Raw genomic sequence first — 14,723 nt, 5'->3', positions numbered from 1 at the left:
TTGTTCAAAGTTGGGAAACAGCTGTCAGCAGGTGTCAGCTGTGAAACTGATTTGCTATTTTTTTCTAAAAGCCGGTCTGGAAGAAGAAGACAAAGGGAAATTTCTCATCTCCAGTCACAGACCCCTGGTGAGGTTGAGGAATGACCTGGGTACAGTTTACATCTGCGGGCTGAATCCTGGCTCATGGGCCGTATGTTGCACTACCCTGTTATAGAGGAACAAATTTGCAAAGAAATGATTGAGAAGTCCAAAAACTATAGAGTAGTTATAATGGTGGACTTCAATTATCCTCATATAAACTGAAATAGTAGTAGTGTAAAGGGTAGTAAGGGGGGAGTAGTTTCTGAAGTGTGTTCAGGGGAATTTTCTAGGTCAGTATGTTTCCGGCCCAACAATAAAGGTGTTGCTGGATCTGGTTCTGGTGACTATGGTGTGTTACTTGGATCAAGTGTCAGTACAGGAACAATAATCGTAGTATCATAAGGTTTAGGTTTGTTACGGAAAAGGACAAGGAGCAATCCAGAGTAAAAATAATAAATTGGGGGAGGGCCAGTTTCAATGCGGTGAGAAAGATCTGGCCCAGGTAAATTGGAATCAAAGATTGGCAAGCAAAACTGTAGTGGGACAATGGGCTGCATTTAAAGAGGAGATAGTTTGGGTACAGTTGAGGTACATTCCCATGAAGGGAAAAGGTAGGACAAACAAAGACAGAGGTCTCTGGATGAAGAAAAAGATCGAGAGTAAGATGAAGCAGAAAAAGTGTGTGTATGACAGATGTCAGGTTGATGGTACAAGCAAGAAGCAGGCTGAATACAGAAAACTCAGAGGGAAAGTGAAAAAAGAAATGAAAACACTAAGAAGAGAATATGAGAAGAGACTTGCAGTCAATTTAAAAGGGAATCCAAAAGTCTTCTAGAGGCATATAAATAGTAGAAGAGTGATAAAAGGAGGAGTGGGGTTGATGAGGGACCGAAAAGGGGATTTAAGCATGGAGGCAGAGGGCAAGGCTGAGGTACTAAATAAGAACTTTGCATCTGTCTTTCCCAAGGAAGAAGATGCAGCCAAAGTCATAGTGAAAGGTAGTTGAGACATTGGATGGGCTAAAAATTGTTAGAGAAGGTATTAGAACTGCTGGCTTAAAGTTACTTAAAGTTGATAAGTCACCAGGACTAGATTAGATATACCCGAGGACACTGAGGGAAGTAAGAGTGAAAATTGCAGAGGCACTAGCCATAATCTTTCAGTCCTCCTTAGAAACAGGGGTGTTGCCAGAGGACTGGAGAATTGCAAATGTTGCACCCTTTGTGTAAGGCTAAGCCCAGCAACTACAGGCCATGCTGATGAGAAAGTTTTGTCCCAGATTATCATTTCCAAAAGCTAACAGTCACTTTGACAAATGTGAATTAATAAGGAAAGCCAGCTTGGATTTGTTGAGGGTCATCGTGTTTATCTAACTTGATTGAGTTTTTTGATGAGCTAACAGAAGGTTGATGTGGGCTTCCAAAAGGCATTTGATAAGTACCACATAACAGACTTGTCAGCAAAGTTTAAAACTCATGGAATAAAAGGGACAGTGGCAACATGGGTACAAAGCTGACTTGAGTGACAGGAAACAGAGAGTAGTGGTGAACAATTGTTTTTTGAACAAGAGGAAGGCATCCCTGCTTTTCTTGAAATATATAAATGACCTAGACTTGGGAATGCAGGGCACAATTTCAAAATCTGCAGGTGACACAAAACTTGGAAGAACACTGGTTTGGCCTCAACTGTGTCCAATTCTGGCACCTCAGGAAGGAATTGGAGAAGGTGCAGAAAAGATGTACGAGAATGGTTCCAGGGATGAGGGACTTCAGTTATGTGGATAGATTGGAGAAGCTGGGCTGTTCTCCTTAGAGAAGAGAAAGATTAAGAGGAGATTTTATGAAGGTGTTAAAAATCATGAGGGATCTGGACAGAGTAGATCGGGAGAAACTGTTCCCGTTGGCAGAAGGATTGCGAACCAGTGGACACTAAGGTGAATGGCAAAAGAAGCAATGGCGAAATGAAAAAGCCTTTTATGCAGTGAATGGTTAGGATCTGGATTGCCTGAGAGTGGTGGAGGCAGATTTAATAGGAGAGAATTGCATGATTATCTGTTGCGTGATTATCAGTTGCATGATTATTGGAAGAGAATAATTTGCTAGGCCAAAGGGAAAAGGTAGGGGAGTGGAACTAGCTGAATTGCAGAGAGCTGGTACGGACACGACTGGCCGAATGGCCGCCCTCCAGTGCTGTAACCATTCTGTGATTTTTCTGTGTGTAGCATTTTTTATTTCTTTGTCTAAAATTATTACTTTTTATTCTTACTCGTTTTTGAAGTTGAGGATATAAAGCAAGATGGCATGTAAATTGTACCAGTTGGGAATCGATATATGGGCTTCGGGTTTCTGCTAAGTTGCTTTGTTTTTATCAGTGGAATTTGTCCAAAATCAGCCAAACTAGTGCAAAAGATTGTGGATCTTCAAGCACGCATTACATTCAGCGCAAATAGAGTTTCTGCAGTCTTTTGTGCTGGTCTAAAAGCATTGTGCTAGACACTGGTCCAGCCCCTAAAACTGGCCACAGTCCAGATTGCATTTATCACTGTTGTGGGTTTCCCCTAATTGCACTCATTTGTCGGACCTCGAGGAGGCTCTTAAAATTAAGCTGGTTCTTGTGGGCACAAGGACAATATTAGACATGTTTTAAAAGCTTGTGAACATTTTTTTAAAAATTCAGTTTACTAATAAACTGATTTTATTCAACAAAAAGAAGAAATGCTGGAATCACTCAGCAGGTCTGGCAGCATCTGTGGAAAGAGAAGCAGAGTTAACGTTTTGGGTCAGTGACCCGAAACGTTAACTCTGCTTCTCTTTCCACAGATGCTGCCAGACCTGCTGAGTGATTCCAGAATTTCTTGTTTTTGTTTCAGATTTCCAGCATCCGCAGTGTTTTGCTTTTATTAAACTGATTTTATTGGTATTTTCTCCTGGTCATTTTCAAATTCCTTACTAGTTTTTCATTAGTGGTATCTTAGCCACTTTATTTTTGATTGAGGGGAGCATAAACGCTGGCATGGAGTGGTGGGGCCGAATTCATACGTTCTCTATCTTTCCATTTCTGGTTTGATAATTTCTTTTGAGTTAACCAAGTTACAAAAAATGTTATATAACAGGACGTGCATGCAGAGGCAGGGCTCTTAATGTACAAGTATACAAGTTGGTCTACCCTGGTGTTGCACATTGCGTGTCAAAACCAAATCTAGACTTCAGGTGAAGTGTGGTTAGAGGGTGGGTTGGATAACTGTACCAAGGTGAGGAAGTTGTGTGAAGGAGAAAGTGGGGAGGAGGGGGAAGAGTGAGCGAGGAAAATGAGAGGAGAATGTGCAAAGGGGGACAGGATGGGTCAGAGGGGTAGGGGAAGGCAAAGGGCAGGAACAAGAGGATACAGGAGGAGAGTGGGAGTGTTTTTTTTCCAGAGAGAAAAAAGTATAAAATAGTGTTATCAATTGGAAGTTATAGCCAAAAGGACTATTAGCAGATTGGGGATGAGGAGTTCCATGACAGAAAAGCGCCCTCCCTCCGTGAGGTTCGGAACTCCTTCAGTGGACTGGAATTCTGGTTCTTTGGGATGCTTCTAGCAAGTGAATGTACCTTTTTAATGAGGGGTTTGTTTGGTCCCAAATACTCTCCTTTAATAGGACTGAATGGGACCTAAGAAGTCTTTCAGTGAGGGAGTGAGCTAGGTCTGAAAAGTGCTTGTGCACTAAGTGCAAGAGTGCTGGTTGTCAAAGAGTGAAGTAGTATTGAGAAAAGGTGGCCTAAGATAATGGGGTTAGACTGGAAGCTAAGGCTTCTTCTTCTACTTCTGAATTGGTGTGTAGTTTTTGGACATTGCATTGCTGTTGCTGTTAAGAGTTATAGTGTACAGACATTATTTATTCACTGCCACCTTGTGGATTTGTAGTGGAGCTGCATGCTGACTAAATGTGAAAATTTAGTTCCAGTGCTAGGTTTGGAGCTAACGTTACATGATTTTAAAAATATTATAAATGCTAATTGTATTGCCACCTACAGGTGTAGAGGGTAAATGATGCTTTTATGATAGGTTTTCCTATTGGCTTGTGTTTTCAATTGTAATGAGAGATGGAATTTCGCTCTTGCTTGTCTCTTGATCTCATTTCCCAGTTCCCCCATTTGATTGTGTTTCCCACCTCCCCGTCTGCTCTTGTTTCCCCTCCTCTGCCCGCTCGCATTTGCATAGTATTACTTAGGATATATGGCACAGAAACACATTTGGCCCCATCACTCCATGCCAACGTTTATGCTCCACTCAAGCCTCCTTCCATCTTTCCTCATCTAAATCTATCATCGTAACCCTCTAATTTATTCTCACTCATATTCTTGTCTAGCTTCCCCGTAAATGCATCTATACTATTCTCTTCAACCACTCCCTGTGGTAGCCAGTTCACATTATCACCACTCTTTGGATAAAGAAGTTTCTTCTGAATTCCCTATTGGATTCCTTGGTGACTATCTTATATTGATGGCCTCGAGTTATGCTCTTCCCTGCAAGTGGAAACATTCTGTCTATCAAAACCTTTCATAATTTTAAAGACGTCTATTAGATCAATCCTTAGTCTTTTCTCAAGAGAAAAGAGACCCAGACTGTTCATCCTTTCCTGCATTTCTTGTATCATCCTTGTAAATCTTCTCTACATCCTCTCTAGGGCCTCTAGGTAGTTTTTATAATATGGCGACCAGAACTGCACGCAGTACTCTAGGTGTGGTGTCGCAAAGGTTCGATACAGGTTGAGTATAAATTCACTACTTTTCAATTCTGTCCCTCGAGAAATAAAGCCTAGCGCTTATTTTTTTATATGGCCTTGCTAACCAGTGGCGCAACTTTTAGTGATTGGTGTATTTGTACTCCGAGATCCCTTTGTTCCTCTACTCCACCTAGAGTTGCACCTTCCAAACTGTGACCTTCCCCCTTCCCCCACCTGCTCACGCACTATACTGTCTGTCTCGTCACATTCCTCTTGCTCTTTGTCAGTTGAATGTATTTTTGAAGCTCACAACAGGGGCTGAATTTTGAGTGTGCCGCAAATTGCAGTGGCGCATTCTGAAGGCGGCATGCACGTGCGCATCGGCCGCCACTGAGCCCCCGCATTATGCGCGGTGTCTCATTTAAATGGAGGAGGCAGAACAACCGCTCCCAATGACATAGAGGGGGCGGCTGCTCCATCCCCGGTAATGGTATCTGGCGCTACTGTGCAGGTGCGGTGCCTTTTAAAAGGGCTTCAAGCCCTTAGCAAAAATTTGAATTTTTAAAGGTATATTGTTCATTTTCCTTAAAAAAAAAATTAAAAGCTGGAGGCCCTTTCCCAACCGCGCCCCCCGCCATGGTTTTTTTATTGGCCTATATGCAGAAAATTTATTTTAGTCCCATCCAGAACTCCCCATCCCCTCTCCCCACCCTTCACATTTGCCCTTCAACCCCTTCCCACCATCCCCATAGCCAATAAGAAGTGTTTTTCCTGCTCTTCCCCCCCCCGATAATTTCAGTCCTCCCCTCTTTCCCCCCAACCAGTGTCTTTCCTCGGAACTCTGAACAAGGCACACGAGTTGCGGCTGGCGGCCGTAAAATCGGCATGGGACGGCCGCCGGGACCAGGTAAGTTTATTTGCATTTTGTTTAAAATACTTTTAATATGTAAATGAAGGCCCCGCCACCAAGCGGCAGTGGGGGCGGGGGGGAGGTGGGGGCTGCACCGAGGCTTCACCGCCACCGGTAAAATGCGGAAAGTCCTTCTTGGCATTGTGGTGGGCCTCCCCCGCCACGATCCATGACGTCGAGGGGCTGGTAAAATTCAGCCCCAGTGTTTAGCTGATACTTGGTCGTTCTTCCATACTGAGGTGCACATTGGCACACACTCTTAAATTTGCTCTCTTTGTTTTCAAAATTGTTTGATTAAAACCTGCTAAGCAGAAAGTTGAAGAAGCTGAAGTAAAATATTGCATCTGTTATGCCCTGGGAAATGAGGTGCTCTACAGATGTGCAGAATGCAGAATCCAAACTCTGCTCTCTAATCTGCATGCATTTTCTGTTTGTGTCACTTGACTTCCTGCTGTTACATTTTTTTGGATCAAGTTTTTCTATTATAAACTTTTGCATCCACATTTATTGCAATTTTTGCCTTTCATCACTTGTGCTTCGCCTCTTACTTCCATCACATCCCTATTTCAGCTTCCCACTACATTTACTCTTTCCAACCACCTCCTGGTTTCCATAACCACCTGTACCTCTTTATCTTTGAACTACCCACACAATCCTGTTTCTCCACCTGCCCATTGCTCTGCTGTGAATCACCTCACCCATAATACTCCATTCACTCTGCCCCATTCCCATTTGCTCTCCTTTAAAAGCAGGTAGTGAAAGGTCAGAGTCCCCTCTACCTTGTTTCTCTCCTACCCTTGCATTTTTCAAAAAAAAAGTATTGTGCTCAATTTTCCTCTTGTAAATTTTGCATTGGAATAGCCCTGAAACTGCACTTCTGATGGGCAGTGTAGCTATTGCTGAATTGCAGATTCCCAGGGAACCTCCACAGTAGTCCGTCTCAGTTTGGGAGAAGTCAGTCCTCCTGTAGCAGCTGAAAGGGCTAATAACAAAGTGGCTCATTGAACTATATAAGACTGATATCTCTTCTAGGCAACCAGTCCACAAATATAAAGATTCTTCAGGTGAGATGTTACTGTTTATAATTTTCCAAAGACTTAATCTAGTTTCGTAAAGGGGAAATGCTCACAATTTAAGATAAGACAGTATTGCCTCAATTCCCTCACATCAGAAAATTCTGCCAGTTTAGGAGTAGGACACTATGTTTGAAAGGACACAGAGGTTTCTCCACCAAGAGATCTTAATTAGCAAGGTCGTCAGATTTGTTATCAGTGAGGTTTTATTTTTCATAATGGGTTATAGGTAGAGTGAATTGGGACAAGATGAAGGAATGCCTATACAAAGTAGTAGCAGATGATCTCCACATGGGAACCTCGGTAGTTGTGGAGGAGAGCTTAATGTTAGTGAACAACTGAATTGACTGTTGCCTAAAGGGAACCATTTGACAGTAAGATTGGGTGTATCTTTGTCAGTTGGCAGTCTCTCTTATGAGATAGGCCTACAGCTGGCACAACCTAATTCTGGCTTTGTGAGACAAACGGAGCTTTCTGAAGTATTGCCAGAAGTTATGGTGAGGTAGTGCGCTGGGATCTGCAAGCAGGGAGGACAAGACCCAGAGATCCCATATTGTGCCTGCACAGCCTGACGGTGTTGTGGTTGTCCTCCTGATCCTCCTCCTCTTCCATAGAATCGCTATAAATGATAAAATGAAAGAAGATCATTCATCCCAATTAGTCTGTGTTGGTATTTATATTCTATAAGGGCAATAGTCCTAATATCATGTACCTGCTCTGCTCCGCTCCATATCCTTTATTTACCTTTCCTTCAATTATCTATCTTAACATTTTCTTAAATGTTGGCATAGTCTCTGCTTCAATTATTAACTTTCCAGTTAGTACATTCCACAGCCTCACAACCCTACTTTTTCCCTCCTGCCTTCTGTTTTAAATCTGCTTCATTTAATCTCATATCTTTGTTCCCTCATTCTAGACGCCTCCTCTCCCATCACTAGAAATATTTGGTTGCTATGTACCATATCCCAAACTTCTATAATTTTAGACATCTCTGTCATGTCACCCCACAATCATCTCTGTTCCAATAAAAACACAATTTTTCAAAAAGCTTTCTTCATTTGTATTTCCTCATACCAGGCAGCACGCTAGTAAATTTAGGATCGCTCTGTTCTTCTGTTACCCAGCCAACCCCAAATTCAAAGATAATTATTGCTTTTTTTTAACCAAAATGTATCATCTCTCATTTACCTACATGGAATTTTGTTTGCCACTTTTTTAAGTCAATTCAACCATCGGTTTCCTTTTTCGTTTTAGTTTTTAGTTTTAGAGATACAGCACTGAAACAGGCCCTTCGGCCCACCGAGTCTGTGCCGAACATCAACCACCCATTTATACTAATCCTACACTAATCCCATATTCCTACCAAACATCCCCACCTGTCCCTATATTTCCCTACCACCTACCTATACTAGTGACAATTTATAATGGCCAATTTACCTATCAACCTGCAAGTCTTTTGGCTTGTGGGAGGAAACCGGAGCACCCGGAGAAAACCCACGCAGACACAGGGAGAACTTGCAAACTCCACACAGGCAGTACCCGGAATCGAACCCGGGTCCCTGGAGCTGTGAGGCTGCGGTGCTAACCACTGTGCCGCCCACTGCTTTGCTGCTCAGAAATATTTACTCTGTTTCCTACTGTATTATCAGGTGTAAATTTGGATACCACTTTGTGTGGCCTTTTTCTTCTCAAAGCAGATGAATAGGTGGAGTCCCCAAAGTCCAGATTTCCAGTCTGCAAGAATAACCCTAAGCACTATAGTATCAATTGTAATTATCCTTAAATTTGTAAATGATACAATCTCAAAATACTTGAGAATTTTCCACAAAAGCTTTGAGAAGCTTTACTGGCGAGGTTTTCCCCCAGGTTTGTAATTTTAAGTACAAATTATGTTCAGCGCAACTTAAGTCTTTGCCATCTTTTTCACTGGTTTAAAAAACATTGTGCTAGATGCCACCAACCCCCACCCCAACCACCACTACCCTACAAAACTGGTCATGCCCCTAGGATAAGTTCATCACCATTGGAAGTTTCTACTAATCGTGCTCGTTTGCAGGCCTTTCGAGGAGGCTCTTAAAGCTGGTTCTATTGGGTGCAAGGACATTATTAGGCATGTTTTAAAAACTTCTGAATTTTTTTATTTAAGTAAAACTGATTATTGCAACATAAGTAGCAAATGGTTCAGTATAGATTTTAAAACTCAATTTCAATCATTTAAAATGTGGTTACTCACAGAGTAAATATTCTTATTTTGTGTGAAAAACCCATTTTCAGCTGTTACCAGGTTACCACTCTTAACTGTATCAAGTAATATTTTTAAAGCATTTTTTTTTTAAATTACATTTAAAACTCTATGATTGTGCTGGTTCATGGCAGATTTTGCATTCGGTAATATACAAATGAATTTGAGTGGAAACCCGAAGAAAAGACTTCTCATAATTTTATGGGCAGCCTGGATTGCTGCATCCAAAGCGGAAACTCTACCCAAAAGGTTAAGCTCTTATAATTTGTACTCTAGGTTTTCTTTAAGTAATTTTGTAAAAGAAATTCAGCAGAAACTGATCTAAGAGGCTAAAGAAAAATAATCCAGTAGTTCATGATTGAAAAATACCTTGGTTGTACACCTGTTTTTTCTAACCTTACTATTAATAGCACTGCTTCAAAAGCGTCATTGAAAGGTTATGCTTTCTTCTTTTGAAAGGCTATTCTTACTGCCTTATTTTAAAAAATATTTTCCCTTTTTTAAAACTCCTTTTCCATCCCCTATTTTCATATTTTTCTCTATCTGCCAACACAAAATTTAAGTATTTCACTCTACATAAGCCAATACCTTGCTACCCTATTATTTCTTCCCTCTTCCTCTATACCTCAACTACTCACAATCACTCTTCCCCTTTCATCACTCCATCCCAAGTATCAAGTATCTCTCACAAACCAATCTCCACCACCGCCCCTCCAATCCCCAATATTCTTACCACCACTTCTCTCATTTATTGAAACCAAATAACTTACACCTGCAAACATTCTCATCTATTGTATCCTACGTTGCAACAAATCCTTCCTTACAAGAGATTATTTTCTCTATGTGCGATCCATGTGTGTATGGTCTCCATTGTGAGTTGGGTCTATGTGTATTGGGATATATTGCTGTAAAACATGAACCATTAAATTGAAGTCCTGGTGGATTTTAAGCATGGTCTCTTTTTAAAAAAAAAAGTGGGTAAATATTTCAAGATTGATTAGCATCAGTGTTGTTGTCTGAAAACAAAAAGTATCTTGATTTATCGTTATGTTATGTTCCTGAGGTCCTGGGACTAGTTTGGTGAATTTATTAAATGCTATTAATTTTGCACACCATGTTCACAGCTTTTAATTGAAAATAATGAGTATAGGTTTTTCTGTGGATTTTCTGTGAGTAAACTATGATATGCCAACTTAAAGAAATTGAAGTATGAACTAGACTGCATCTAACTTCTTGGGATCAATCCAAAGCTGCACTGAATGAGTGTGTGCTTAACCTCATAATTATTCTTGCCTCCTACTGTTTTGTTAAGAATTAACGTTCTGAATGAACTCTCTACAATCTCTTTCTGAAGAAAGACTTACATTTATATAGCGCCTTTCACAACCTCAAGACAGCCCAAAGTGCCAAAGAAGTGCTTAATGTAGTTGAGATTAGATGACCTCAACTATCTCTCTCTCATATTTGAATAATTTACTTCTATCTTTTTGGGCACAGCCTCCGCCACATTTGCATCCAGAAACCTTTATTATTAATAATGGCTTTCATATAAAGAAGTATAATTTGTCAACAAAACTTAACTTTTTTGAAGTCCTGTGGTTTCTTCTGTACACGGGTTTCATCAGTTAAATACAGGGTTAGGATTTGCTTTTAGAACATCCTCTAGCATTCAATTTTTAAATTTACATTTTATGGTCTTTAATGACAATTTTGACGCATTAAAAATAGTTTCAGTTTGGCAATAGGTTGGGGAAATTCTAAAGATAAGTAAATTTTAGAAAAAATGCAGATAATTGGCTCAAATGAGCCTTCAAAATTTTTAATGAAATTCGTATTAGCTGTTATCAGACATGCTTTTCTTTGGAAGGGGCTTTATTGTATTTTTTATTTTAATGTAAAATAACTTGTGCTTCTAATTTAGTTTCTGCAACTGGAGATTGAGTAAAAGCCAACTGTAACATTGTAGTGGTATTTCAGGTTGTTAGCGTAACCATTACTTGAAAATGACTTGACCTTGGACATATACAGAAAAATGGCATCATAAAAGCCACACATTACTTATGAATATTTATGTCCTACTGGATAATTAATGTGATACAGTGATGCATGCAGCACATGATAATGTTTTTTGTGCCTTTTGTGTACAGGTTGGTAAAAATTAAAGAGTGGGTGGACAAGCATGACCCAAGAGCATTGGTCATACCTTTCAGTGGAGTACTGGAACTCAAGATACAGGAGACGAGTGAAGAAGAAACAATGAAATACCTGGAAGAAAACAAAACTCAAAGGTTATCAGACATTTTTCTGCAAACTTCTATTAAGAATTTTGAATGATTTTAGCTAATTGAAGCTTGGAACTTGTTCTTAAATTAGATACTTTACAAAACTTTTTGCATTTTGATTTCTCAGTGTTTGTGACAGGAGTATGTAAATAAATTAGTTTAGTCTGGATCCTTTCTTATGTGAAGCAAAGGTTTAAGCAATTTGTTTGTTCTAGGTTCCTGGGGTTCAGCTGAGTCAGGTAGCATGCGGTCCTTACCTACTCATAATCTCGTTGTTTGTGGTCTCGCTGCTTGTTAGTGAGTTGTTGCTGGCTCAATCACCTCCGGAGCTGATCTGATTTCTGCTCTTGGGAAGTGTTTAGAAATTGAGGGCATGAGGTGAGTTGTATTGAGGAGGTTTCCAAGGACAGGACCAAATTTCTTAGTATTCCCCTCATTTAGTTATCTTTGTTCTTGTTTTCTTCCTTGTTCTTCACTGCACATAATCCTACTTTTCCAAGAAGCTGACCAGAAGGTATTTAGTAAATTAAGAAATGCTCAAGATTGAACTGGAGCTTAGAGTCAACTTTCTTTCATCATGGGAAACGCTTGCATGATACTTGCATCCTCACTATTTAAAAATGAAACATTTCTTGCTGCACTGCAATTCTTTGCCAATGTGAAGTAGCAGAAGTCTGGCATGTATCCACAATAGGTAGTATTGTGCCACATTAAATTAGTACATGCAGAAAATGGCATAAGATTCTAATACATTATTTAAGACACAGTATTAAAATCATGTGTGTTTTTACTGATAAAGCTGATATATAATTGAACTTATGCATTGTTCATGCCCATACTAATAATTTTTATTGGATTTTAGTCCGTAGGGACCCTGTTCAGGTTTTACTTACAAATGTTATTTATTTTTTATTTTATTATTTAGAGATACAGCACTGAAACAGGCCCTTCGGCCCACCGAGCCTGTGCCGACCAACAACCACCCATTTATACTAACCCTACACTAACCCCATATTCTCCACCATTCTCCTACCACCTACCTACACTAGGGGCAATTTACAATGGCCAATTTACCTATCAACCTGCAAGTCTTTTGGAGGTGGGAGGAAACCGGAGCACCCGGAGGAAACCCACGCAGACACAGGGAGAACTTGCAAACTCCGCACAGGCAGTACCCAGAATCGCTGGAGCTGTGAGGCTGCGGTGCTAACCACTGTGCCGCCCCTATAAGCCTAAAATTATTTTTCTCAACACTAAGTGATTGATTATAATCTAGTTACAGCTGTTGGGAGGTTCATGTCAGGCTGTGGATATTGTCTTCTCAAAACCATCTTCCCTGCAAAGCCTTTATTGTTACATGTGTTATGGCATGGAAGGGTGGGGGGCTTAAGAATATTATATGTATACATATGTTGCAAACTGTAAATACACACTATTTTAGACTTTTCAATGTGTATATTTACTAACCACATACAAATTATGAAAAGTGATTACTGTTAATACACAAGCCTAAATAGAGAATAAAACATTTAGAAAATATTTTATCATTTGATGGCTTTATGAAAGATATTTAGGTATCACATATTTGTATTTTGGAATACACATTTGCAAAATCCTAAAGAGTTTACAAATTGTTTTTAAAATGTTACACTGAAATAAATTGAATATACCTTAAAAGATATGTTTGTAATTTCAGTGCATTGCCCAAGATCATCAAGACTGGATTCTCATCTCTGCAGCTTGAATATTTTTTTACTGCAGGCCCAGATGAAGTGCGAGCATGGACCATAAAGGTATGTTTCATAGTCTGTTGTCAGCCATACACAGTTCCACACTGTTGAATTCAGATTGATATCACCGGCTTTTAAGTTTGTCACGGCAGTGGTTAGCTAGTCATTATAGATGAGGTTTTGTTCGCGTTAACTTTAATTATTTGTGAGCTGTTGAACAGTGAAAGTGGAGTGCATTGATTGAGGCAGGTAGCAATTGATTCTGCCTATTACATAGTATGAATTTCTTCATCCTGCAGAATCTATCTTCCCTCCTCCTGTGGTCAGAGATAAGGCACCTCAGTATTGTGCTTGCTTAATCTGTGTGACTGGGTTTGTCGCCAGTGAAATTGATGTTCCTTTTCATTTGGTATTTGCTAAGTTTGTTTGGGTTGCGCGTGGCTTCTTCTCTTGCTTTACTTGAGTAACATGAAGTTTTTTTTAAACTAACAGTATTGTATTAATATAATCTGTTAATATGCAAAGTGTTTTTATTCAGCAGTGCTCATGAATGTACTGATTTATGTTGATCTCTTACAGGTTAATGTTTGTAGTACTTTAAGTGTGGCACAATTGAGTTCTTTGTGACTTTTAGTTCAAAATGTTACTATATGCAATGTCAAATCATTTTTTCTTAGTTTTCAATCTTGGTCTCAATTTGTGTGTGCAAAATTTTGAATGTACAGACTAAAGTTTAATAAAGAGTATTAAATTGGCATAAGTTGTTTATAACTAGGGTGGATAGCTAAATTTATGTACATGACTACATTTAAATTATTGGAGCATTTTGGTAGCTGTCACATTGTTACAAACTTTCTACTTTCAAACTTGCTTTGCAACAGTTCTCTGCTTAATGATGTAGCTTCCAACAGTAAAGATTTCAAATTACTTGTAAAGACTTCCTGTTCTCACTGTATGTGAACGTGAAAGCTTTTACATTCAGTGGCGTTATTGTAAATTATAATGTTGAATAATTTCAAGGAAAAGGGCACTCTGTAGAATTGGCTTCAATTGAGATTTCTTTTCTGTTTTATATCTCACACAGTAGTGGTCAAAAATCTCTTACCTGTTGGAAGTAATTGTGATTTATATTTCTGAAATCAAGCCCTGAAGTGACCCAATAATTTTTATTAGATGGAGACCTGCAAAATTATCAGTCAATGGATACCTGTATTATAGAAGCAAGGATTGGCATTTGTTTCATTGGTATTTATTGCTCAGAAGCTGAAATTGGTACTTCAGCCCATTACTGGCTGATAACACAGACGGCAGCTGAAGTAAAACAAAATGGTAAATTCCTTTGTGTGTTCTGCGCACACAACTTTAAAGGAAATGGTGCTGAATGAGATGCTGTTTGTAGCATAAGAACAGGAGTAGGCCATTCCTTGAGTTTGTTCCGCCTTTTTGGTTTGCCACAGTTGTATCAAATTGGAGGTGCAAAGTTTTTAAAGCATTAAAAATGAACATTGGTTATTTTATGACAGTGACACAACCAAATTAATATCACTTTATCAACTGTCGTTTAAAGTCTGAAACTTGCATTTAAATTATATTTTGAGTGTCTACACATATCTTTTATGAGGGCATCATTTTGAAAAAAAAAACATTTTTTACATGAAGAGGATAATTAATTTACCATGACAGCCAATATAGCATCTTTC

General features: G+C 39.4%; 1 protein-coding gene across 1 annotated transcript in view; it reads left to right on the top strand.

Moving 5' to 3' along the window:
- The window catches only part of ola1 (Obg-like ATPase 1), a 246,597-nt gene that overhangs the window by 215,044 nt on the left and 16,830 nt on the right, over positions 1-14,723 (top strand). Inside the window, exons 8-9 of the mRNA XM_068035439.1 lie at positions 11,159-11,299; positions 12,990-13,086. Coding sequence (XP_067891540.1) covers positions 11,159-11,299; positions 12,990-13,086 — 238 coding nt within the window. The remainder of the gene's footprint in view (positions 1-11,158; positions 11,300-12,989; positions 13,087-14,723) is intronic.

The sequence above is a fragment of the Heterodontus francisci genome, chromosome 7 (genome assembly GCF_036365525.1).
Source record: "Heterodontus francisci isolate sHetFra1 chromosome 7, sHetFra1.hap1, whole genome shotgun sequence".
NCBI lineage: Eukaryota > Metazoa > Chordata > Chondrichthyes > Heterodontiformes > Heterodontidae > Heterodontus > Heterodontus francisci.
This window is presented reverse-complemented; position numbering and strand designations above follow the sequence as displayed.